Below are 27,057 nucleotides of genomic sequence, written 5' to 3'. Positions count from 1 at the left end.
ATCCGGGAATAAAAAGATGTTCTTCGTGATAACATAGACGGATCTAAAATACTTTCTTCAAATACGACAAATACTATAATGGCAGTTATTTTCAGTCTAAATAGTACACGCTTGCAAATAGTGAGACTGCCATCTAGTGTCCATTCATCGTATCTGCAGGTATCAAGAGGTGAAATACTGAGACAATATTTAAATAGATTTGACTCATTTTCTGAACAAATCGTCTCCATCTTATTCAATAAATATTGATGGTAAGTGTGAGGTTAAGGACTATATGTGTTAGGTAGAAACAGACTGGGTTATGAACCGTTCAAACTGTTTCCTTGAGGTCAGATGGCAAAGCGAGTATTTTGGAACAGGAATAAATCCAACTGTTACTTTTTTTTCTCAAATAAATCTGGGCAGGTAAGTACAAAGATTTTCTCGGATTTCTCCGTACGGCTAAGTGTGAAGGGTAAGTACAAAGTGAGTTGGGTTCATTGAGGTGTTTCCCGAGAGGGAAGTATGAAGCTTAGTATTAGGTTTTCCTAATTTCAGAAATGTTGACCGATGCAGAGGAACTCGAGTCATTTTGACATAAAATAAGCACATTGACAATTCAGAAAAAAACGTCGACCTTGAAATGTCATTTAGAAATCACTTGTTTTATTTTCAACTGCGAGGTTCACACTGGTCACTGCGAGAAACACGAACTAATATAGAATACGATTCTTAGCAGATAACTTGTTGTATGATTGAAAGACTTTCCCAGTTACACTTACATGTGAAAACCATTGTAATAATGTATGTCATTTAAGCAACTTGACCAACTACGCATTCCATTTCCTCTAGACACTTCTATTGCAGATATCAGAGTATAAAATTCAAACAGTTATTACTAAGGCCTCCAATTGCATTTGTTCTGGACTGTGAGACAATCAATATTTAACAACACATTGTAGGTATAGTATGCAGTGTTACCAACATTTTTTTTCCCAGTAAGACAACAGTGAATCATTTCTGAATTCTGAAGGATGATAAAGCATGACATGTCATCTCAGTCTTCGGTAAACATCATCCTGACGAGGTCGGCTTTGAAGCATTCCTCCTCTACCAACTTCTGAGGCTGAAAGAGGAGACATAAAAACATTTGCAACGCTATTGCGAGATGAATGAAGCTCATATTGATTTTTTTTCAAACACATTCGTAGACACAAATATTCAAAATAACTGCTCATAGCGGAGATTTGGCTTTAGTTAGAAATCGATAGAAGAATAACTGCAAGAGAATGTCTCCCACAAAGAAAATGAAAAATAAAAAAAACATTTGGGCTGCTTTAGTTGAGCCTTGACTTACTGTAGAATTAATAAAACAAAATGATCTGTAAATCGAATTGGATCTGTAAGTGTGTAAGTGTAAAAAAATATGAATCACAGATATATAACTTAACTACTCCATGTCTGACACAATGAAGATTAATTGGAAGTTAGTCTTACTGTGCCATATCGCAGTAGAGTGGGAACGCCGATGAGCTTTAATGTCTTCTTAAAGTCATTGTTTGGATCCTTCCAACTGGAGCAAAAATAAATGAAAATAGAAACAGATGTCAATGGATTAACCTGTGGAATACAACCATGTTTAATCTCAAACAAGCAAAAATAATTAGGATTTGTTGCACCTCTTGGTATGATCCAAACAATGACTTTAAGAAGACATTGAAGTCATTGTTTGGGTACTTCTAACTGGAGCAAAGAACAAACATATATTAATTGAATAAACTATAAATTACTACCATATTTAATAGCACTATCTCAAACAAGCTAAACAACTTGGATTTGTTTTGTTTATAACATGGTATTGATTAGAATCAAAACACAATCACATGTGAATTGTCTTTAGACTCATCTATTTAACCTTTAATTCAGTGTTGTCTATGCAACAGTGATTAACAGACTCTAAAATACTCTGGAGTTGTCTCCCTCAAAAAAAGAGTTGAATCTTTTAAAAGTTATCTGACAACATAATTTTAATCTCTCACATATGTGAGTAATTCACCCACTCTTGTCCCATTTGTTACCTTTGTAAATCACATATGTGTAGGCATACTGTACGTACTCTGTGTGAGTTGTGCATGTTTTCTCCATTTAATTTGTTTCTCTTATTGCTGCCCTCTGTGAAGCACATCACAACCTTTTATTAAAAAGAGCTCTATAAATCAAATGGATTTGATAACACTTGGTTACTATTTATTTGCAAGAAACGGGAGTTAAATCCTTACTAGGCCCTCTCTCCGACCTGGCAGTAAATGAACACAGAGCCTTCTGGAAGGTGAGGCATCTCTCCTCTCACCACTGGCTCCGCTGCAGTGACAGAGAGGAAGATGTGAACCATGGGGTGCATTACTGTGCATTAAACCTTAAATGTTTGTCCAGGCCAAAACAAGCATCTATAAAAACTCAACAAGACATAGTTGCCATTGAAAATAGCTCATGTACATGTGAATTATATGAAGAATATGTGAGCAACATAGATAGACGGACGGACCGACGGACGGACAGATGGACGGACAGACATAGATACATAGATAGATAGACAGATATGTATATATATTGATAGTCATATAGACAGATAGATTGATGATAGAAAGATCGACAGATAGATAGATAGATAGATAGATAGATAGATAGATAGATAGATAGATAGATAGATAGATAGATAGATAGATAGATAGATAGATATAGATTGCCTACTTATAAAGTAAATAGTGATTATAGTTTGCAATCATATACAGTAATTAGTGATTATAGTTTGCCTACATATACAGTATATATTCATTAGTTTGCCTACATATACAGTAAATAGTGATTATAGTTTGCAGACAAAGTAAATAGAGATTCTAGTTTGCCTACATATACAGTAAATAGTGATTATAGTTTGCAGACTTATTCAGTAAATGCTGATTATAGTTTCCCTACATGTATAGTAAATAGCGATTAGAGTTTGCCTACATATACAGCAAATAGTAAATATAGTTTGCAGACAAAGTAAATAGTGATTCCAGTTTACCTACATATACAGTAAATGGTGATTACAGATTTCCGATATATACAATAAATATTGACTATAGTTGCCTACATATACAGTAAACAGTGATTATAGCTTGCCTACATATACAGTAAACAGTGATTATTGCTTGCCTACATATACAGTAAATAGTGATTATAGTTTGCAGACATATACAGTAAATAGTGATTATAGTTTGCAGACATATACAGTAAATAGTGATTATAGTTTGCCTACATATACAGTAAATAGTGATAATAATTTGCAGACATGAACAGTAAATAATGATTATAATTTGCCTACATATACAGTAAATAAAGATTATAGTTTGCCTACATATACAGTAAATAGTGATTATAGTTTGCAGACATATACAGTAGTGATTAGTTTCCCTACATATACAGTATATAGTGATCAGTTTGCCTATATATACAGTAAAGTGATTAAAGAATGCAGACATATACAGTAAAAAGTGATTATAGTTTGCTTACATATACAGTAAATAATGGTTATAGTTGGCCTACATATACAGTAAAATGTGATTATAGTTTGCCTGCATGTACAGTAAATAGTAACTATAGTTTATAGATATATACAGTAAATAGTGATTATAGTTGGCCTACATGTACAGTAAATAGTTACTATAGTTTATAGATATATACAGTAAATAGTGATTATAGTTTCCAGACATATACAGTAATTAGTGAATATAGTTTGCAGACATATAAAGTAAATAGTTATTATAGTTTGCCTACATGTACAGTAAATAGTGATTATTTGGCCTACATATACAGTAAATAGTGATTATAGCTTACCTATATAGCCAGTAAATTGTGATTATAGTTTGCCTACATATCCAGTGAATAGTGATTACAGTTTGCAGACATATAAAGTAAATAGTGATTATAGTTTGCCTACATATACAGTGAATAGTGATTATAGTTTGCAGACGTATACAGTAAATAGTGATTATATTTTGCCTACATATACAGTAAAAAGTGATTAGTTTTCCTACATATACAGTAAATAGTTACTATAGTTTATATATATATACATTAAATAGTGATTATAGTTTGCCTACATATGTAGTAAATAGTGATTATTGTTTGCCTACATATACAGCAAAGAGTGAATATAGTTTGCAGACATATCCATTAATTAGTAATTATAGTTTGCCTACATATACAGTAAATAGTGATTAGCTTACCAACATAGCCAGTAAATTGTGATAATAGTTTGCCTACATATCCAGTGAATAGTGATTATAGTTTACAGACATATGAAGTAATTAGTGATTATAGTTTGCCTACATATACAGTAAATAGTGATTATAGTTTGCAGACATACAGTAAATAGTGATTATAGTTTGCCTACATATACAGTAAATAGTGATTATAGTTTGCAGACATATACAGTAAATAGTGATTATAGTTTGCAGACATATATGGTAAATAGTGATCATAGTTTGCCTACATATTCAGTAAAAAATGATTATAGTTGGCTTACATATACAGCAAATAGTGATTTGTTTGCCTACATATACAGCAAAATGTGATTATAGTTTGCCTACATATATAGTAAATAGTGATTATAGTTTGCAGACATATACCGTAAATAGTGATTATAGTTTGCCTACATATACAGTAAATAGTGATTATAGTTTGCAGACATACAGTAAATAGTGATTATAGTTTCCAGACATATACAGTAAATAGTGATTATAGTCTGTAGACATATACAGTAAATAGTGATTATAGTTTGCAGACATACAGTAAATAGTGATTATAGTTTCCAGACATATACAGTAAATAGTGATTATAGTCTGTAGACATATACAGTAAATAGTGATTATACTCTGTAGACATATGCAGTAAATAGTGACTATAGTTTCCAGACATATACAGTAAATGGTGATTATAGTTTGCAGACATATACAGTAAATGGTGATTATAGTTTGCAGACATATACAGTAAATGGTGATTATAGTTTCCAGACATACACAGTAAATAGTGACTATAGTTTGCAGACATGTACAGTATATAAAATCAAATCTGTACAGACATTGTGCGCTCCACCCTGGCACACACAGTATCAGTACAGCCTTGGCTTTAAATTACTGTGAACGGCAGTGACTGTTCCGCAATATTTACCTTTCACACAGTCTGGACACCAGCTCGCCCCCTGGGCGTCTTTATCGCCAGAGAAATACGCAAAAATATCCTTCCCCTTCCTGTCAGACACAGCCTGGCAGAATTCACCATAGCCGTGAACTCGCACCTCTTCGTAGTGGGACATGGCGGACCGAGTTGACCTGAAAATGAGCTTAAAATGACAATAAATGGAAGTGAAAGTGAGTGTTGACGGGAGAAGTGCACTGTCCGTGCACACTGCGACTGGGGAACACTCAGGAGGAGCCGCCTGCAACGTGTGACGACACCAATTACACTTCCGGTATGTGCAAAGGTTCTTAAAGGGTCAGCGCGGTGGCAATTAAAAACCCTTTTCTAACGGCTAGATGCATGCGAGCATAGACACACCCAGTTCAAAAGGAAAGTGCAACGTTTTAAATAAAATGTGTGACGTATATTGACTCGAGGTTTTGCCAGCACCCTAAAAGCCAGGGCCCCCCTTGTTGTTGTTAAACCCAACAACGTTCTGACGAAGTTTGGCCTTGTTGGCGCTCCGTAGTTCGGACAACGACACCCACCTTTAAACGCGAGGGCGGTGTTATGTTGCCATGATGGCGGTGGTGTAAACACTGAGATGACAAGTTAAGCTTTTATTACAGTTTAATTTTCCTCAAACCACAAAGGGTATAGTTATGATTAAAACATTGTGTATATTTAGAAATCGACGTAGTCCCCGGTTAAGGCGGACAATGTTTTGGACCCACTTTACGAGCATTGTCGCGTTAACGATAATTAGCATTAGCTAGCCAGCCAGGGAAGCTAGCTCACGTTAAGTTCGTCCTATGAAATACAACTTTCGAAAGCGGCCCAACACTGGGTACCGTTGATTTCCTAGATCGTTTTAAAGCGTTAGTTTCGTGATGTTAGTATGAGCGCACAGTTTGAGCCCATAGAAGCCACAAGGACCTCGGGGCAGCGGAGTCTTGAAAGCAGAGTCTGGGTCGCCTTGACTTCAAATCACAATATAGACAACCGCAGTGACGTCTCTGGGAGGCAGTCTCAAACCAAGGTAATCAAAAAGGTACTGATATGCGGTGTTGGAAGAAGTATTGAGCGCTTTTCCTTAAAAAAAAAAGTACTTTACTTTCCACCACTGCTGATTGTAGCAATGCCAATTCAACCCTCAGGTATCGTTCAATGAAGTCATGTGCAAGACATCCACAAGTGTCTACAACCATGCGACCCGTGTAGGTGCACCGGCCCCCATTGTGATTGAGAAGTTCCTGCCACGGCTCGAGGAGCAGGAGGAGAACATGGAAAACAACAGGACAGGACATGCAGAGAAGCTCCTGCCATGGTTCGAAGAGCAGGGGAGCATGGGGAGCAGCAGAAGCTCTTTGAGGTTTTCAGCCATTTCTGAGGAGCGTCTGTCAGCTGCAATAAGACTGGCCAAGCTGGATCTCAGGAGAAGGCGTCCAGGATCATTAAACAGCTCCTCGTCGAAACCTCCAGAAGACGAGGACCCCCGTGGTAACAGCAATGTGGACTTGTTTCAGGTAATACCAGTTAATTAAGAATTTAATGCTTTCCACTCTCACTTTCTTTTTGTTGTTTTAATAAGTCATTGACTGCCATCACCAATATAACAATGGATTCAAGCTGATCCCGACTCCCAAGAAAAGCAATTTTGACACTTTGCATTATTTATTTGAGTCTCTTGTCTTTTCAGCGGAACCCAGTCAGTATCCGAGTAAAACAAAGAACATTAAGTCCAAAAGAGAAGACAACCCGACCTGTTCCCAAGTTGTTAGTGCACACACATCAGAAGAAACCCATTTCAATCAGCATTGGCAATGGTCTGTCACCCCCAACCAGAGACCCCGGCTCACGTCCCTTAGCCAGAGGCAAGCAACCTCAGCTCAACCAGGATATCTGCAAAATACAAAAGGAGCTGGGAGCCTACATCCAGAAAATAGAAACATTGGCTAACAGAGGTACCCATCAAAGCCTTTTGATGATTCAGGCCTGTGTCGTATTGACAACGGCCTCTTCTCTTTAGAATCAGATACTACGTCATGTTTATTTAACATGAAGAATGCACTTCCACTTTTGGCACAATTTCCAGTTTAATACTGTTGTCAAATAATGACTAAACATGATTTCAACAACAGGGCCAAATATAGAGGAGCCTTTAGAGCCTGACGAGCAACTTCGGATTGAGGTTCGCAAGCAGAGGCAAGCAGCCCGCTCTGCACGTATTATCTACAGTCTGCAACGGCAGGTATCTTAATACAGCCACGTCTGTCCAACTCTATACTACATGTCAGAAAAGTATATTGGCACTGACTTGTGAACTACTACAGTTTATACTATTTTTCTGCATTGTCAACCAGGTTAAAGAAGCCCAGGATGCTATAGAAATAACGTGTTCCCAAGAAGTTTCAGAGACCAGAAAGGTACATTTCAAGCATTATTTGAAGTCTCACTGTTTGCCACTTGTTACTGCCTCATATTACAGTCTCTTTTTTTGGTTCAGACTTCTAATCTTCTCTTCTCTCAGTTCAAGGCAATGGGGAGGCTTGTAGCAACCCACAGAGCCGCAGTTAGGGCCATTCAGGTCTTCATCCATCAACTTTCGGGGCCATCTGACGGCAGCATGCCACCTCATTTAAAAGAGCTGGGTCAGCTCCTTCGCCAACTTTCTTTGTGCTCTGCTAAGGTTGAAGTGGACCAAGGTTCAACAATTCCTGAGACTACCCTTGAAATCTTGCAGAAACTAGAGGTCAGAAGAAGGTGTTTGGTTGTTTATTTATTTTAGTACAGCTAAATAAGACAGAATCTGTAAACTACTAGATCAGCATATCTAATTGTTGAACATTCTTTCATTGCTCTGTTTTTAATTTGCTGCCTGTCTATTCCTTGTAGACTCTGGATTCTGTTCTGAGTAAACAGGAAAGACCTCAAAAGAGGCAGGTCCGAGCACGCAGCTTGTCACCTCTGCGCTGTAAGTCCCCTCGTCACAGCATGTCGCCTCCTCGTGCATCCAGGGGTCTGAGCATCACAGGTTTCCAAGGACCTCACAAAGCTGCAGGACCCAAAAAGAGCCTTCACGGTAACGCTTGCTTGGATAAAATTGTTTGTCCATTAAAATGCACTTTTTCATTTTTTTAGAACAATGTATTTATTTTATATAGCATTGTTATCCGCTTTTATCATGTTTTTTTATTTTTTTACTTTTTTGTCCTTCACTGGGTTCTTCCCAAATGAATACAGTTTCAAATGTCTTCAATAGGACCTATTACAGGAGGAGCAATATTTTCAAAAATACCATAAATACCAATAAATATAAATTCCTATTTCCTTGTACTTAAGCCTTTAACAACACAGTGTGTGTGTGTGTGTGTGTGTGTGTGTGTGTGTGTGTGTGTGTATATATGTATGTATGTATGTATGTATGTATATATATATATAATTACACAAAATCCTTTGGGGGTGTACAAGGACAAATTTGATTTCTCATGTTATGTCTAGAAACCACTTCAGGTATTTTGTGCTGTTGTGTTTTGGACTCCCACTGTAATTTAGTCGTTGCACCACAGCAGTAAACTGATAAGGAGCCATGATGCAGTGACCGACAGTGCAGTAGCAGGTGGAGCCCAAAACTCCGGCATTTGGTCCCCTGCAGCTTATTTCATGAGTGGCTGGTTCCTGCTGGTTGTCATTGGGATGAGATGAGAGGCTCCCTGTGGGAGAGATGTCGCAACCACACACAATGAGATTCAACTGCACTCGAGATGTCCATGGCAACAAATGCACTCGTACCACAAACTAAGCCTTTGTCCACTTATCTTACAGCGCCCAGGAGGGGTTGAACTGATTGTCAAGTATTCTAGCCAATTTCAGTTTGTTTTCTACTTTGTCGTGTTGGCTCGATAGCTGTTGTGTTCATAAGCCCTTAAAGTAATGTTTAACTAGGGTATTGAAAGAATCATACCAGTGTGTTCTCACATACAACCTGTTTCCAAGCTCTAATTACATTTATCACAGCATTTTTATACATTTGAATGTAACTTACACTAAATAATGTACTCTTTTTTTTTCAGGGTGGAGACTGGCTTCCAAAAACCAGAGAAGGGTTCCTGCCCGACCTGCCGCTCGTGGCCAGGTGCTTCGGGCCGGCCTGCAGACCCTCGTCCAGCAGGGCAAGCTTAGTGAGGAGACAAATACAGAACCAGAGCCAAACAGAAAAGGAGAGGCTCCTGAAAGGGGCAAGGTGGAAAGAGATAATATTACTTTGTCACTTTAATTGTCTTGGTGATAATTTTACTTGAGTGCTTGAGTGTCGCACTTCATATGTAAATATTTTTTTGTCATTTGGAATTCATCCCAAGACACTATTTCATTACCAACAAATGTCAACATATTCTCTATTCAAATTATTAAAAAAAAAAAAGTTATATTTATGTTTAATACATCTCATTTTCAAATAATGCTTAAACAGGTGCGTGATGCAGGTTTCCAGCAACCAACAGTCTCGTCTCGGCTCAGAGTGAGCCAGATGCCCCAGAAAGAGCACTGTGTGCCCTGGATGCCTGCATCCCCTCACTCCCCTCCTCATCCTCAAGGGTGAGCTCTTCTCTTCCAGTCTCCATTCCTGGTTTTCATCCCATCTTAGTTTCTTCCTGTGTCTCTAAAGAGGGTAATTCCCTTCTTTCTCCTATTCTCCAGATCCTCTCAAAGAAGGAGGCCAGAGCCACGATGTCTGTTCTCCCCATTAAAACCCCCAGAGAGTCCTTCAAAGCAGAAGGTGCCCAAGGGGCCAGGGGCAGAACAGTGCACAACCTCAGACAGGAAGAATCAAGCACATAGTGAAGCATTAAGGTCAGGCCCTGCTCCTTTTACTCATGGAATGGAATGAGTCACTCTTTGCTTTGTTTACAATGAATCTTTTTTTTTTATTTAGTTATTTATTTATTCTTCATATTTATTTCACATATATATTTCACATCATGGCCCTTGTCTATCCAGAGAGGAAAATATGATTGAAATCAATCACTGCTCAGTGAAAATAAACACATTAACTTTAGTCAGTGAATCATTACAAACCTTTGTGTTAGCATGTGCTGAAAGCCAAAGGGAAGGTTCTGATTTAAATTAAAAGTTAATTGGGTTTTTTTAAATTGTAAATGTAATGGAGGTGCCTGCTAGATTTTTCCCCCTAGAGGTTAATATTGGGCCTATTTTTAGAGCACACAAAGACCCTGTTGATGTAGCTTTTAACCTTTTTTTTTGATTTAACCAAGCTTTAATTACTGCAACTGTGCTCTTTAATAATGGCAAAAGCTTGTCTTTTGAAAGTGATGGCTTGTACATGAACTGCATTTTTGGTTGGGCGGTGATTAACGCTAACTTTGCAGGCAAGCCTGGCTGGATAAGATGACCATGCAGAGACTGAAGGAGCTCAACCAACTGACTAAAGAAGAGATGGAACGCATCCAAACATTAAGGTAGTGAAAGTAGATTTGCCTGTCTCATAGCTCTATCACATAAAAATTAGTGAAAGGCCATAATGTTGTCATCAAGATCATGCAAGACTAGCATCTCCCACTTCACATGTGTGTGATATTGCTACATTTAAATTAACATTATAAGCCTATTTTCACAATTAAATTCTTATCTTGCACAAAACAGAACATGCTAATAATGGGTTTGTTATTGATTGATCGTGAGATTAATGAATGGAACAAATTCCCTCTGCAGTGTTGGAAGCTAGACAGTTTGTCCTTTCCTAATAAAAGAAACAGTTTAAAAAATCAGGCAATCATCAAGCTAGACAGACATTCAAAGCTGGACTAGACTGTTTCATTAGACTGTTTCATTAGAATCTTATGGATGTCAAAAATCAATTACAGTGTATGGATAAAATATTACGCTTCAAATCGAGTTGTCTCGAACCTAAATGTAATGTGCTTTTCTTTTAAATAAAAAGAATTAGAATTGATTTGTTCTGGTTCAAATGCTCCTATCCCAGTGATTATTTTTGAATGTAAACATTTATTTATTTATTCATAATAATTAAAAAATAAAACAATTTCCAAACACCTATTTATAAAACATGTTATTGCTGGGAATTTGAGGAGTCTTAATGTTGTATCAGTTAATTCTTAGCATAAGATGCCACCAAAACATTACGCAATACGCAGTTGCGATTGTCTTTCTACTTTCCTTAAGGAAATCTCTATTTTTTTGTGTCTTTTTTTACTTAAACCATATTTTTCAATCATTGGGACTCAACCCAATGTTGATTCCCAACATTGGGTTGGAGTGATTGGCCTCAGAATCTTGATCTATTGAAACAGACAGCATTTTACACACTGCAGATTTTCATTATCCACTTCAAACAATTTAGACTCTTCTTAAAAATCCGCTCCTATTAAAGCGATTTGAGTGACTGGGTGTGTTTACTGGGTGGTTATGATTGGTCTTGTTCTGTCTTTGACTATTGACCATCTGCCTATGTTTTTTTTTTTGTGTTGCAGGTTACAGGTAGGGTCCCCAACCCAGTGGGCTGAAAGGGCAGAGCAGAAGGCCAAAGAGAAAATTCAGCCCCTGCTGGATGAGGTTCAGGTCGGTGGCATAGTTCCCTACTGCCCCCTTACACTAATGTCATTTTTCACTCGTCATAGAGCAACACCTAACAACACTATGCATGTCACCGAACCTAAGGGGGAAATCAATACACCTTATTTGTTATTGAAAAATCCATACAAGCAGGTTTTATATGACCAGATTTCGGCGACGGTGAGAAGAATAATGATTTTCTGACTAGAATCGGGTAGTTTATGGGCTAAAATGGAGAAAGGGTTGTGCCTGGTGGAGTGAGCTTGTTCTTGTTTGTGTGCCTCAGAAGAGCTCGTCACTAAGGCAGAGATTATCTGAGCAAGCTGCTGAGAGGGTGAGTCTTCTGCTGTTCAGTATGTCCTTGAACTGAACATTCTGGCCCTACCTCATATCTGACTGGAATAAATCCTTTATCATGTCTGGTACTCTAACCGGGGTCCGTATCTGGCCCTAACAGGACACACATGATTACATTTGTTGACCTGTATCCTAAGTAGAGCTTGTATTATATACATCGCCCGGGCCTTGTGCATGTTTATGACACTGCCCTGTCTTGTGACTATGTTGTATGATGAAAAGCATGAACTTTGTTTTGTGGCTATCCTAAAAAAAACAATTGCTTGCAAATAATCAGTGTCAAAAAGCTGATGTCAGCTATTGCCTTAGTTTGTTCATGCGTAGGCGGTCTTAAAACCATAGAGCGCAGGCACATTCCAGGGGCTGTGAAACGTCGTGCTCCCCTGGTGTCCCGCAGGCGGTGGAGAGCGCTGAGCAGCTGAGTGAAGCCCTTCTAAACGATCGGTTGGGCGATACTAGCCGGGCGGCGTGGGCGGCAGAGACAGACAGGCGGTTCCGGGCCCCCACCCTGGAGAGCATGCTGCTGCGTATGGAGGAGATACAGGTGAGCACCGCTCCATAGGAAGGCCGAGACAGAGCGAGATCGCACCATATCCAGAAAGGTCACGGCGAGTTAGTTTGCTATTTGCCGAGAGATGTTGTGACAGCCTTTGTCTGGCAGCATTGAGGTTAGAAAGCCAGGGATGGCAGGACGATAAGGTTGTCTGTCTGCAGCCTTGCATGTCTTATTGATTAAAGCGCTTTGGTTTGTTTCAATGTGTCTGAGCAGAAGGACGAGGAGGAGGTGAGGAGACGTTTTGCTTCCATAACTTACTCGGACCATCTCTCCTGGAGTAGTGTGAAGGCAACAGGTGAGAGCACGCACATAATATTTGTCCCTCTACAAAGAACACAAAATCACCACTATCCATATCCTGTGAGAGCAAATCAATTCTGAATTTCTCCTCTTCCCTCAAGACTCCTGCAGGGGGGGGTAGTGTGACATCTCATTGGAAGGCCGAAATGTTTTAGGCTTTTTTATATATATATATATATATATATATATTTTTTATTTTTTTTTCCCTTTCCCCTTTCTCCTCCGCTTCACTGTCTTGTTTCTCTTTTCCGTCAATCTTCCCAGAAAACCTTGACTATGCTGTCGGCTCAGAGCCAGCCACTCCACAGCCAATTAGGCTCACAAGGTCGGTGCTGAGGCACAGTCCAGTAGCTGAAATTATCCTGGAGAAACCTGTGGAGACTTGGTGAGCTGCCGTTTCATTTTTCTTTCACTAATGCTATGTGTTTCCCCTATTGTTAGCTTATGGCTGCTGTTAAATGCTGAAATATTAATTAATTGTATCAGAAGATGATGATGATGACTGTTTTAACTTATGAATCATCTTTACCACATTCTTTTAAAATGGGGTACCAGTGGGAACCATTAGTAAATGCTGTGATCACATAAGCCTAAAGATATTACTATATAATACAAATAAATAATTCAAAACCACCTATTTTTGTATTGTGATGCCATAAAACCTCCAAGCGAATACTGTATTTGTTTGATGGGAATAGCATTATAACACAACTTTTATTAGAGGACATGTAAACTGACTATAATTGACTGAAATGATTTAATAAAGTTAATTTGCTCCTAATTTGCCATGTCGATCTTATGAAGTTATGTAGTTAACTCGCTAATGTGCGACACCAATGCTATGTGCACCGAATTGTGAAATTATGGCATTAGACCAACATGAAACCGAGGAGGAACAAAACCCATAAATAAAGCCCATTTCCCACATGGAATGAAAACCGTAAATCCACTGGCAATGTTCTGTATTGGCGTAATGTGGCAAAAGGAGCCGGTGTCAGTGTTCCATCAAAGTCGTTCTGTATATTCTCCAACTCTCAACTTAGCATAATTTCCGGGAAAATGCTGGTACAGCTGTGGACAACATTTGGAAACATTTGCAACATTTGGAAAAATAGCGAGTCCGAACCGTGTCGCTTGGCAGTTTCGATGAGAAACTGAAACACGTCCAGTCTCTCCGGATGCAGGTCTTTATTTTTCTTCTCAAAAATGCCACTCAGGCCCGAGATGTGTCTTTTACTTACAGGGGTGCAGTACAGGGACATTGGGCACAAGCGATTTGCTTGCCCGCCTGCTGCACCAGAGTGCAGAGCGGGAGAGGCAATGAGCGGACAGGGAGAGGTAGCCAGGTGGAGAACGTTCCTTCTCCGCAGGCATAGAGTGTAGGACAGGTTGAAAATGATCAGACTGATTTAATAACATTGGCTTACGGTTATTGCGTCCGGGGATGGGGGCTCTGTCCCTGCTCCGTCAGCGGAGGGAACAGAGTCCGTCCGGGAGGGGCCAGGAGAATAAAAACAAACTGATTCAGATTGTATGTCAGAATGTCAAAACGATCGCATCGACACTGGACATAACGTACTAAGTAACCCGATGTAACAACGATGATGTACTGTATCCGTAACAGCCATTTAATGTGAAAGCAGACTCCATACGGAACTTCTCCGTAAAGGAGGCCAATGTGTGAATGACTACCCCCCTGCCTTTGCCGGATGTTTTTTATCCACCAATGTTACGTTTCCATGTGGGAAAGGGGTTGAATTAAGAAGAACATAAGAAATTTGTCCTTGGGGCCTATATGCATCAAACATCTGAGAATCACAATGACATTTTGACTGGGTGTATACAGTAAATGCTCGTACTACCATATAAAAGATTATAGTATAGCGAGCATAATATAAAAGATGGTTACAAATTTTCCTATGCTCACTTTCGGGAAGGAGTAGGACTTATCTTAAAGTCCTTTTTAAGGTCTGTTTTTTTTTTTTTTTTTTTTAACCATCCATGGTGTCATGAAAACTCTTTTCTTTTTAAATACTTCATCTGTGAATCTGTGTGATCGTTGTCAAAGTGTGATTTGATTCTTCAGATTGTGGTGGACCTAAATCATCACTGTTGCATCATCCCTGTTGTCTAGAGAGGAGTCTCGTTATCCTGAGAGTCCAACAGAATAAGTGATACAGGTTTTCCAGGCAAGAATGCACAAAGTGAAAGGCAGCCGCTGTGATTTTGATAAATCAGCTTAGCTAATTGTGGTCAGTCAACTGTTGTCGATATGGATGAACATTCACAAAAAAGGAACAGCACCCTCAGATGATAAATATCCCCACCACCTCCAGTGACAAAGAAAAAAACTCCAAATCAGTCGAACGGAAGAAGCCATACTTAAATATTGCAGTTTTAAATAGAATTCTGGGACTTGAAGTATTATCATCCACCCGTATGTATATGTATGTGACAAATAATCTCTTGAACTTGAACTTGAAGTTGAACACAGGTGATCTATTGAAGTGCCACTTTTAACAACACAACATAACAACAGAATGAAAGGAAGTCAAGCAACCGTAACACGACGCTCCCATCCTCCACGGGAACTGACAAATGCCACGAAGATTGCCGTTTTCATACCTGTGAAGCACAAAGTAATTTATTTGAATTAATTCTGAGCCATTTCACAATATAATGGGACCGATTCCAACTCCACAAGGGTTCAAATTCAGACTGTCCGAACCAAAGAAGCTTCACGCCATCGGGTTGTCCTCATTGCATGACAACAAAAAAAATAAATATAACAACAAACGTAGCCGCTTTTGTGGGAAAAGAAGTTAATCCGTCTCACCGTACAGCACTTTTTGTTTTTCTCAGCGTGCGCTTGTCCCCACAATCCCTCTCCGGCCAGGAGGGCCAGCTCATTCCTTTGACACCCTCCTGGTGAGTCCGTCCCCCCCCCCCCCACCCAGGGCACAGTCTATTCCTGACTCTGGAACGCACACTATGGAGAGAGCCTCTCTTGTCCTGGGCTGCTGCAATTTAAATTAATGAGGCATGTCTGAGGAAGAGGGAAGGAGGAAGTCGGAGATGGCCAGAGACCAATGGTGGCAGAGTTGAGATGTTGACACGGAGGCGGAAAGACTCAACATAATAACACTTTATGATAAATTTAGGCAGCACCATTAGCAGATTAAAGACGCGACGTCACGCTGTGTCGCAGGTCCAGCTCGCTCGGTGGAAGTTTTGCCCACGGATTCCCTGTTCAGTTTGTCTCCGTTTTCCTGTTCATCCAATTATTGCTCCCATTTATTGAAAAAACATGCAGACTGGAAATAAGAAATTTTATATTTATTGTCAGTCTGTTTATTTTTTCCTGGAGTATCCGGCCATGCTTCGTCTTGGTTGGAACTTCACTCATTTTAGCTTGGCTTGGCAGCTTGGTCTGATCCTCTTGAAATCCTGTGCTAAGCTTGTACCCGTAAAGTAAATTCCGCCCAAAAGGTCTGCCTGTCTATTTTTCTACACAGCCTGCTGAATTACACACACCAGTGGATATTTGTTGTTGTGATTTGGCAGTGCACATTTTTTTTTCTTTGCTTTTTATTTTGGTTTGTTTTGAATATGAAAATGGCCAGAACCTGGTTTATGTCGGACAGTTCTCACCTCTGACAGGATTTGATAATTTTTTGCTACATTAAGGTGCATCTTAACCGTTTTTCGATGAATGAAAAGCGGGAAGCTTAAATGCGTGAAGTGATGTCACAGCTTTAACAATATTGATGCGTGGCATAGGCTAGATTCTGACTGGGGAGCCTGTCTGATATGTTTTGTCTCTCAGATTGATCACTGTGTAGTAAGGGTACTCTATCTTATTTGAAAAACAATGACTATTGATTTTGATGCTGTGTTTATTTCACTCAACTCCTCCCCGCCGTAAATAAATGTCGAACATATTCAGGTGTTACTGTCGGCACTTCTAAGAATACCAACTAATGAAGTGCTTCATATGGGTGATACAATGATGTGTGTGGACAGATAAAACTGTTTCTCATAAAGGTTCCCCCGGAGAGGTTGGCTTTGGGTCTTGGTGGCGTCAAGTAAAGCAGAGGGTCTGTAGCAACTTGTCCAGGTGTGTTTGTTCTACACTATTTTTTTTCAATATAGCTGTGAGGAGTGAGGACAAACCTTCATTTTACCAACACATACAGTGAATTCTCTAAACAGTTGGATGGTCCCTGCAATGTGGATGGAAGACCGTGTTTTTTTACGGAGACTGTTTAACCCTCATGAGAATGGTTTTTGCTTTCACGGTGTTAGAAATGATGTATCCCCCTCTCCCAATCAGATAAGCTGAACAAAGGTGATGAGATTCAGCCTTGAGAGTAGCTCTTCAGGAAACGGCACAGCACGTTGATGTCTTTTGTGGGGCTCATGTGGAACGCCACTTCTTACATAGGTTTCCGTCTGCAATTTCCCTTGGAGGAAACAAGTGCTTAACAGCTGTGCTCCAAAACAATTTCAGCTCCAACCATTAAAATGAATAAATTTTACTGTTGAAACCCATCTGGATTTAATGACTAGAGTGTGTAATGTGCAAACTTGGTGCTATGGAGGATCAAATTAGGTGACTTTAATTCCTCAAAGGACATAATGGTGCTGATGAGGGTATGTCGTTTATCATTTTGATAAACATCTACATCACACATATTAATGGTTGCATTTCAGCTGTGACAACGATTTTCTCGTTTCACTAGTTCTTAAAGTAAGAACATAATGCTGTGACCAGCACTGGTTGGACTTCAGGAACGGACAGGCGTTGAGTGTAAAAGATCTTTTTTAAATGATCCAATTAAACTCGATTCAGTTACTGCTCACGTTCAACCAGGGTGATAAAGTAAGAATGATGTGAACTAATTGCATAATGGCATGGTAGTGCTGTAGGGGATTGAAGATGCACTGGCATATAGGCATATTGATGTTTTACTAATTAACTTCCGCTTTCACATTGCCAGCTGGACAGTCCAACGAATGATTAATAGTTCAAGTTCAAGAGATTATTTGTCACATACATACACATACGGTCATACATATGCAGTGAAATGTCATGACACCCGGTGATAACGCACAAGCTCTATAAGCTCGAAAAATACTCAAATGCAGGCGGCCGCATAGGGGCGGCGCCACAATCGCTATTCTGGGTTCTATAATTATATAATAGGATTAATTGTCTGTGTTGTATTAAATATACATCTAAATCCTCCTAAATGAAACTTTACCATAAATTACCTCCAGTACTTACCTCACAGAGTAGAAATCCTAACAACACAGGGAAATGAAAATTTTCACAGACAAGTGAAACCGGATCCTCGTCTTGGTTACGGAAGTGACATCAGTGACGTCAGCAATTCTTACTCGACGATACATGCCCACTTCACAACAATGTCTCTGTGTCTGCGTAAAAGTAGTATGATTTAAAGATTGAACTCTATCAAAACGGTTTCATATTGTGACTTCACATCACATGGAAAAGTGCACATAAATGTACCATACACCATGTACCATACGTCTCAGGGTTGTCCAAGACAACCCTGAGATGGAGCTAGACTTTGTGTTGGGCCACAATTGTGGTAATCTCGCTTTCGTTGTTGACTACTGAATGTGGCGAAGCTGTGATTAAGACTCTTTGGGAGGGAGGAAAGCAGCCCAGCTACCGAGGAGTGTGGAGTGCTCATTATTGTGTTGTCGAAAGCTCTGATTACCTGTGTACACAACCCGTATTGCTCACCCTGGAGAGCCACAGCAGGTTCTGCTTAGAGCTGCCAATAGACACGTGTATATATGAAATTATATATCCATTCATACCATGGGAGAATGTATGACATGTTCGATTTGGGGGGGGTTACGCAGTAATGTGGCAACACAATTTATTGAAGAATTACTCTCAACTGACTTGTTGGAGAGAAGGAAAAAAAGACTTGCAGCCTATTTTTTTGCAAAGAACAGGTCAATCCTTTCATTTGTGACAGTGTTATTTAAAAGCCTGAATGGATGGGCTGTATGGATTTTTCTGTAGTCAGATTTGTCACCTTTTTTTTTATTAACAGACAGGTGTTACCGTATGTGCACATTGATGCTCATACGGTAGGAAATTAATATCTACTAAATTGATCCTAAATAGATGTCTTATTAACACATACACCGATCAGCCACAACATTAAAAGCACCACTAGCAACCACTAATATCGTGTAGCACCCCCTCGTGCCGCCAAAACAGTATCTAGCACCAAGACGTTACAAGGACATCCTTTAAGGCCTGTAATACTGTTTTAACATCAAAATTAGCGGGTATACCCGGGTTTCTTAAACGCGGGTAAACAGTTGGAACAGTGGAGGAGACAGCAACTTAAACAAACAACGTAAAACTTGCGAGACTCGGTTCTCTTTGTTCCTACAAAAGAGCCATTCCAAAGAATCAGATCATTCGTGAATGACCCAACACGACAGTAGAAGCAGCTTGGAGTATCCATGCCCACACCCGCGCACTGGCAGCGCCCGATGCGTGGTGCACAGACCGGTCCTTCGGTGGTGGGGAGCGGAGGCGCTTCTCCGGTTTGGAGACCAGCTTGTGGCTGTGATGGAATGGCTTGGATGCCGGCAGGAAGTGTGAGGGTTCTCCACTGTGCTCCCCACATTCAAAAGGTTTCGGATCCTAACCTCGGCCATCCACATGATGTAGAAGAAAACGTGATTCATCAGACCAGGCCACCTTCTTCCATTGCTGCATGGTCCAGTTCTGACGCTCACGTGTCCATTGTAGGTGCTTTTGGCCGTGGACAGGGACAGCCTGAGCACTCTGACCGCTCTGCAGCTACACAGCCCCATACGCAGCAAGCTACGATGCACTGTATATTCTAACACTTTTCTATCATAGCAGCATGAACTTTTTCAGAAATTTGTGCTATAGTAGCTCTTCTGTGGGATTGGACCAAAGGGGCTAGACTTCACGCCCCACTTGCATCAATGAGCTCATGGGCGCCCATGACCCTGCCGCCGTTTCACCGTTTTTTTGGAGATGCTCTGACCCAGTCGTCTAGCCATCACAGTTTGGCCCTTGTCAGAGTCGCTCAGATCGGTACGCTTGTCCATTTTTCCTGCTTCCAATACATCAACTTCAATAACTGATTGTTCACTTGCTGTCTAATATAAATCACCCCTTGACAAGTGGCATTGGAACGAGATGAGCAATGTTATTCACTTCACCTGTCAGTGGTTTTGATGTTGTTGCTGATCAGTGTATATACCCCACCTACTCCTCCCTTGATTTATTTTCCGGAACAATTTTCCTCTCTGTATTTTTCGTGTGTGTGTGTGTGTGTGTGTGTGTGTGTGTGTGTGTGTGTGTGTGTGTGTGTGTGTGTGTGTGTGTGTGTGTGTGTGTGTGTGTGTGTGTGTGTGTGTGTGTGTGTGTGTGTGTGTGTGTGTGTGTGTGTGTGTTGGTGTGAGCAGTTAAGCCACCACAGAGACAGAGGAGGTGAAACGTTTCATCTTCAAAAACACCAGTGGGGCAGTCGAGAACATTTGTATCAATGGATTGGATTTCAGACAGAGAAATCCAACTATCACCAGCTGGCTGTGACCCACCGACCCACTGTTGCTGTATCAGCAGGTCAAACAAATCAATGATAAAAAGAAGGCCCAGCTTGGACACACTGTAGTATTCCACAGCTGGAATGGACTCACAGGCAAGCTTTTCAAACAAGTTGTAATCCATGTTACAAGATGGATGGTTTCCCAATAGAAATGGAGCTGCAATTGCTGCCACTCGTACGTCCAATCATGACCTTGCACTGCAAGTCACTGTTTCCACCTTGGTGGTTCATGTCCCTTGGATTGTCTTTGAAATTCCAGGGTTGCTGTGTAAGCCAATAATAGTAGACTGAACAGCATTAAAATTGCCTATACTCTTAGTTTTTATACTTTTTCTTCTGAAATCTATTTAAAGTCCTATTGATCTTTGCTCTCTAAAACTCTCCGGGGTTTCTGTGTCACTGTAGCTTGAATCACCCCCTGCCGTTTCACATTTGGGCCCCTCTGACTCAGCTTCAGAGCAGCCTGTATCCTGTTTGATATATTGGATATGGGGCTGTGCTATACCAGGTTGGTGCGTTTCCCAGGCAATACGTTGCTGGAGCTTTCTGGGTGGAATCAGTAAATAAACTTGAAAGAAGTTTTGAAGTTGATTGGGGGCACCCTGTCATGCAGACTTTCTGTTCATCTGTTCTTGCTTGTGTTTTTGCTAAACTGATCAATTTGTAATTTCACTCTGTGCAAATGCTTGGGAGACGCGAGTTTTAAAATATTTAATAGCACTTTATACACCACTTACACTCATGCTAGTGTACGGATGTAATACATGAAATGGTCATTACACATGTAATGGTGTTTTTTCTTTGACTTCTTTGTTCAGCTGGTTAGAACAGAAGGCAGAAAGAGACTACAGATTATATCTTCTTTGTACAAGTAAGATAGAATGTTTGTCTTCTGCATTTGACCTAACCCATACCTAGAAGCAGTAGGCAGCTGCACCAACTTGAGCTCTTTTGCCAGTGCCATCGACAGGAGTATTAAACCTAATATATTTATCTTTTGATGGCCGGAGGAAACCCACAGAAACACAGGGAGAACATGCAAACGCCACACAGAAAGGACCTGGGACGGCGGGGATTTGAACCCCGGACCTTCTTGCTGAAGTGCTAACCACTGAGCTGAACCCCCACAAAACCCCTCACTGATGAATGTACAAGGAGAGCCTGCCCTTGGAGAAAACTTATTCCGGTTTGATTTTCTAAAAGGTGTTTTTTGGCAGGCAAAGCAGGCTGGCAAATGCCCTCTCTTGAATCAGTGCAAAAAGTTTAGGCCTTCTGTCTCATCAGCCTAGGTGCTTGGAGAGGAAGGTCACTTTCCTTGGGATGTTTTGAGTCCAGTCCCATTTGCTATTAAGCACCCAAAACACATTCAATTGCGTTTTTTTCCGAATATCCATAAGTGGCATATACTTCCCTTTCACTTCCGCATCTATCCCTGACCCCATAGTGCGTAACCCCCACAGTCAAAAACAGAAACACGTACAGCTTAGGAGCCCAATAGACTGGCATTTTGCTTTAGAAACTGCTGCAGCACTCTAAATATAGCCACAAGAGTGCTGTTGCAAGAGTCAGACTGATTTGTCCGCACAGAGAGGATTATAAACCCAGACCATGGCAATGCCCAGCTGAGCCCCGCTCACCCTGAGCGAAGGGCTTGGCGAGCAAGCAGGCATTCGCCGTCACGTCCCTCATAAATTCTTCACTTCCAGCTTTGTATCGAGTCTGACAGATGTGTCTGATTAACAGTGGCACCGTGTTGAACTGCGCTCATGCTCATTCTTCAATAAATACTAGTTTGCTCCATACTGGGAGCAACACATTTTACCGCTGCACCTCAGCAAGGCACTTAAGCCGTCTGATACAGTCTGAACAGGTTGGTAAGTTAAGGCTGTGTGAGGACCACCTCGCTGTGACATGCCATAATGAGCATCCCTGTCCTCTGTCTCCTCAGCCACAGTGTTCTATCTGAGAGTAGCCTGGCAGAGGAGAGCTCTCAAGATGAGCACCGCCCAGGAAATGGCACCATGTTCCCAGGCCCGGTGCAGACAAGCGGGGCGACGGTCGTTTCTGTGCCTGGCAGCGTGCTGAGGAGCATTCGGCACTACAGGGAAGACTACGAGGCCTACCTCTGCACCGTTGCTCACAACGCCGTGGGCAGCTTCAATCCCTGGGCCGTGGCAGACAGGTAATAACTGACAGTCCAGGCCACGATGAGGCGATGGATGGTGTATTTTGATTTGAAATGATATATGTATAAACTCATAATAGGGCTAAAAGGGCTATTATCAAAATGTAAATAGGGCTGTGATTAAAATAGTACATTTTCTGTGTTGTTACCATTATTCACATGCCAAATTACATGCGCATTTGTTTGGCCCCGAGCACAACATGAGACATCAGAAGCCTGTTTGCTATTTTGTTTTCCCCTGGGTAAGACTTTGAGTGGGAGTTTTGGTGTGGCAGTGGATGCTGAAGTGCTAGCTTTTGTGTCGAGCTTATGGTTTTCACTCTGCACATGTCTCACTGTTGTTCTTCTCGCCCACCCTCAAATTTGCATATTTAACAGAATTTGTAAGTTGGTGCAATGCAGGGGAGTGCCTCTAATCTTTTCAGGAGATACTGAATGAATTTGTCTGACAGTTTAGCTCTGCTCGGTTTCAGAGGTGCAGAGAAACACCCAAATGTTTTATTTTATTTTATTTTATTTTATTTTTTCCCCAACAAGTTCTGAAATAGATTTTCAAGGCCTGATGTATTGCTCTCTTCATGTCACAAACGGGTGTGGGACTGTGAATTTGATCTTATTAAAATCCTTGCCAGAGACGGTAGCCCTACCCTCGAACGTGGGATCTTAATGCTCGTGCGATAACTTCATTATCAGTCCTGCATAACACTGAAGTTTTCAAAAGCAGAAACCAGTTTTGGAAAGGATTTTAGGCCTTGAAGCCATCCAATTATCCAGTTTTTGAGGAAAGAACACACGCCGAAGTGCACAAGCTGACATAAGCCACGCTTTTCTCCCTGCCAAACCTGGCTGTGCGATGCAGTCCAGTGTTTGTGTGTAGCCCACCTACCACCCAGGCGGTACTACCCTTGTTAAAACTGACTAGCACAAGAACAACACAGAAAAGCACAACCCTACGAGAAGATGCACATCCTGCAGGCTATTTAAGGCTTGTTTTAATATTCTTTGATGCATTTCCATGCTGACAAAGCTTCGGGCCCGGATTTGTATTTCAGTACACGGTGGAGCGAGGCTGCACAGATTATCCAGCAATTGCATGCACTTTTACCCCGATTCATATGTCTCGCAAAGAATCAGGGTGTGTATAACTTTGGAATTACCAGTGCTAAACATTGGGGGTTTTTTTCAATCCATTACTAAACAGTATATGTCAAAATAACAGTCTTGCTGTGTTAATTTGGACATTTTCCTCCATCAGAGACATGTAACACTATGCTGGTATCTGTTTTTGCAGATTGTTTTCTCCAATACCAGCATCCTTAAAACAAATTTTGACAATCTTATCCCGAGCAAAGTACAATTAAAGACTTGCTCAAAGACACTTTAACACTTCAGTGGCAAAAGCCAAACATCTTGTCATTGGCCAAGGTTAAAACAGTGCTGTGGACCTATGCCGTCATGTGTGACATAGTGTTACTGGGCAGTGGCAGCTTCAGCTGTATGAGAGTCTCTCTTTGTGGATTGTTTTCTTCGATCATTTCCAGTTAGCAAATGTTCTTACCTAATGCTACCCAATGCGCTTCTTATGCAAGAAGCAGTGAATAGGCAACATGAAAAGAGAAATACAGTCGTGCATGAAAATATAATTTTCCAAACTAACCTGGCCTTCCGATTACTGCAATTCCTTATAGCTTTAAAATGTATTATACATTTCTGAAAATCCAGACATGGTGAGAACCTTATTTGAACCTCTGAACTATTTGGAATTAGACATCAAGCACCTTTCTTGGGAGCCTTGGAAACAGCGTTGTGATCCTTTCCAGACCAATAGAGGTCATCGCCTTTCTTCCCCCCAGAGGTCGCCTGGTCCTATTTTGATCATGGCACAATGTGCCTCTGCAACCTGTGTGCAGACTACACACAGGTTGCAGAGGCCAAATATAGTCCGATTCAACTCGGAAGGGGGCTGGCCAGAATCGCCCATGGATGTGCCGCAAACAACTCACCTTAATCTTTTTTCAATAGAGTTGAGTTTGTAGCCTGGGAACCAGATGAATATGCAAGCTTACGTTTCGTTTGCTCTGCAGAGTACGTCTGGCCACCCTCTCGTTCAAACAGATCTCCACCCGACCTGGCCAGGGTCGGCCGATCACAACCCTTTATCTAACCTGGGGCGGGTTCGATTTACCAACTCACTCACTCACTCATCGCTACGTCACACGTTTCGTTGCTCTGATTGGTTGTGGGTCTATCCAATTGCGTCCAATTGAGACATTATGGTCTGCGCCCGTTGGTAACGCCCTTTGGAAATCTAAAATAAATGGAGAGATTCCAGACTAATATGCATTTGCAAATTAGGCTATTGAGTTTAATTACCGTTTTGCAGACCAAACAAGTGCATTTTTTTTCTCTGTCTCCTTCTATGTACTACTACAACCCACAACAAGATAAGATAACACTTGGTTAATAACACCCAGTGGGCAAGAGGACAAATACCTTTTCCCTGCATTTTTTTTTCATACATCAAATATCAAACATGTTGGTCAAAGGTTTGTTCAGGTTGCAGGTGGAAATCGTACCGTGACCTTATTTTGCATTACGCTAAAAAGGGAAATAGGATTGGAGCCGAGCGTGAAAATTATGTTGAACCCACCTAAATGTACACCTTCATTCTTGAATGTTAAATGAAGTCAGTGACCATAGGTTTTACAAATGTCCTCCCGCAGCTTGGCAGAGGAACTCTTGTCGGACGCTCTGGCCGACGTGGCGGCGGAGTTCCAGGACGTCTGCGAGGACTACTCCGAGGCCGTCTTCACCTCAGAGTTCCTTCAGCCCGTCCAGTCACCTCCCCGCTGATTGGAGGCCTCAAAGTTTGAGGATCTGCTGTGTAAAATAATATGATTTGAGTAGATATTTCTATTTCAGAGGATTTTTAAAAGACTGTTTGTTTACTTATTCGGCGTATCAACAAATTACTTTGTTTTGCACTACTTTGGAGTTAAGCAGCTGGAGTGTGGCGTTCCCGTGTGAGACTGTGGTCCAGCTGTGTCTGTGATTGAATTCCATTGGGAAAGTTTAGATAAGCTTTGGGAGAACATCACAACATTACAGAGGATTATGAGATTACCCACCCGCCCCCCCTCCATCATCATCATCACCACCACGACCACCACTCCCCTCCACACTCCCTTGCACTTGGTATAAATCCTCTGGGGATTACTCACACTTGATATTTTCATTCTGAAATATCAAACTAAATTAATTGCATGGGAGGGGGATGTCAGTCCAACAATATGACGTAGGGCGCTGTCAACCCGAGGTATTAAGTAATGTTGATATTTACTTTTTAATCTTTTGTCATTAAAGGAACGTACCAGGGTCAAATCCAGACTTTTGAGAAGGTGGAAGTGCCGTTGCTTTAAAAAAAAAATACACAATACAACAAGTGTGGTGCTTTTCACAAACCGGAGTTGGCAGCAGGACCATTTTCTCACCATATTGTTAGAATTTTTCGAAACCCCAAAATGGAGACAATATTACGTATGTAAAATGCGTTGGCTGACTAGTAAAAGGGCTAAAATGGAATTTGACACCCATATGCTCCTTTTAAAGAGGCCTCTATTGCTCTAATGATCAAATAAAGTGTTTTCTGTATGATCAATTTACCCCTATCAAGGCTTTCACATTGTTTCATTTTTTATTTCAATCGAATAAAATATGCTCCATTAGGTGATTGTCTCTCAGTTAGTATTTTAATTTTTAATTGTTTTATTTTTATTAAATGAACACCGCATAATAACAATAATGATGAAATGTGAATATACAGTGTCTGTGCTGACCAGAGAAATGGGAAGGGAAGGGATGTAAGTATCTCAAGCTGCTGCGAGCGTGAAAGCCGGTGTGACGGAACCGAGGGGACGTTTCCAGATGTTCCTGCCGCTCTTCAGGGACCGGCCTTTGACGGGGGACACACAGTGACTGCATGAATTAGCAGCTTTGAATCCGCTCCTATTTTCTCTGAGGCACTTTTCTGCGTGGGCGTGTGACTACGTGCATGGTTTCACAGGCTCTGGCACATTGTCGCATTTCTTTTGGAACCGGGACCAATGCAAACTTGCTGCCTGGTTTTGGTGGTTCCGGGTTTGCAGCTGTTCTGTCCGAGTTCACATTGAGATGAATGCCAGTTTTAAGGCATGGACATTCAGTCCACAGCAACATTAGATTTTAATATT

General features: G+C 40.9%; 2 protein-coding genes across 2 annotated transcripts; one reads left to right on the top strand and one right to left on the bottom strand.

The window, feature by feature from the left end:
* Window positions 1-623: 623 nt before the first annotated feature.
* Window positions 624-5,462, bottom strand: txndc17 (thioredoxin domain containing 17). The gene is made up of 4 exons (XM_080007549.1): window positions 5,194-5,462; window positions 2,259-2,340; window positions 1,477-1,552; window positions 624-1,105 (listed from the first exon to the last, which is right to left on the bottom strand). The coding sequence occupies exons 1-4, from the start codon at window positions 5,336-5,338 to the stop codon at window positions 1,037-1,039; spliced, it is 372 nt and encodes a 123-aa protein (XP_079863675.1). The 5' UTR covers window positions 5,339-5,462; the 3' UTR covers window positions 624-1,036.
* Window positions 5,463-6,201: 739 nt separating this feature from the next.
* Window positions 6,202-26,558, top strand: kiaa0753 (KIAA0753 ortholog). The gene is made up of 18 exons (XM_080007213.1): window positions 6,202-6,241; window positions 6,360-6,728; window positions 6,902-7,166; window positions 7,344-7,453; window positions 7,566-7,628; window positions 7,733-7,954; window positions 8,098-8,284; window positions 9,276-9,445; window positions 9,674-9,798; window positions 9,901-10,053; window positions 10,590-10,679; window positions 11,712-11,799; window positions 12,080-12,127; window positions 12,548-12,694; window positions 12,920-13,001; window positions 13,271-13,391; window positions 22,592-22,825; window positions 25,552-26,558. The coding sequence occupies exons 2-18, from the start codon at window positions 6,378-6,380 to the stop codon at window positions 25,679-25,681; spliced, it is 2,586 nt and encodes an 861-aa protein (XP_079863339.1). The 5' UTR covers window positions 6,202-6,241; window positions 6,360-6,377; the 3' UTR covers window positions 25,682-26,558.
* Window positions 26,559-27,057: the final 499 nt, after the last annotated feature.

This window comes from Zeus faber (assembly GCF_960531495.2).
Source record: "Zeus faber genome assembly, chromosome: 9".
Classification (NCBI taxonomy): Eukaryota; Metazoa; Chordata; class Actinopteri; order Zeiformes; family Zeidae; genus Zeus; species Zeus faber.
The sequence above is the reverse complement of the archived record's forward strand: the minus strand, read 5'-3'. Positions and strand labels throughout refer to the sequence as shown.

Coding starts and splice junctions, on each gene's coding strand:
- kiaa0753 (XM_080007213.1), top strand. CDS start 6,378: ATGTGCAAGACATCCACAAGTGTCTACAACCATGCGACCCGTGTAGGT. Junction 7,955..8,097: donor AAATCTTGCAGAAACTAGAG/GTCAGAAGAAGG, acceptor TATTCCTTGTAG/ACTCTGGATTCTGTTCTGAG. Junction 22,826..25,551: donor CCCTGGGCCGTGGCAGACAG/GTAATAACTGAC, acceptor GTCCTCCCGCAG/CTTGGCAGAGGAACTCTTGT.
- txndc17 (XM_080007549.1), bottom strand. CDS start 5,338: ATGTCCCACTACGAAGAGGTGCGAGTTCACGGCTATGGTGAATTCTGC. Junction 1,553..2,258: donor CAGGTCGGAGAGAGGGCCTA/GTAAGGATTTAA, acceptor TTTTTGCTCCAG/TTGGAAGGATCCAAACAATG. Junction 1,106..1,476: donor CTCTACTGCGATATGGCACA/GTAAGACTAACT, acceptor CTCCTCTTTCAG/CCTCAGAAGTTGGTAGAGGA.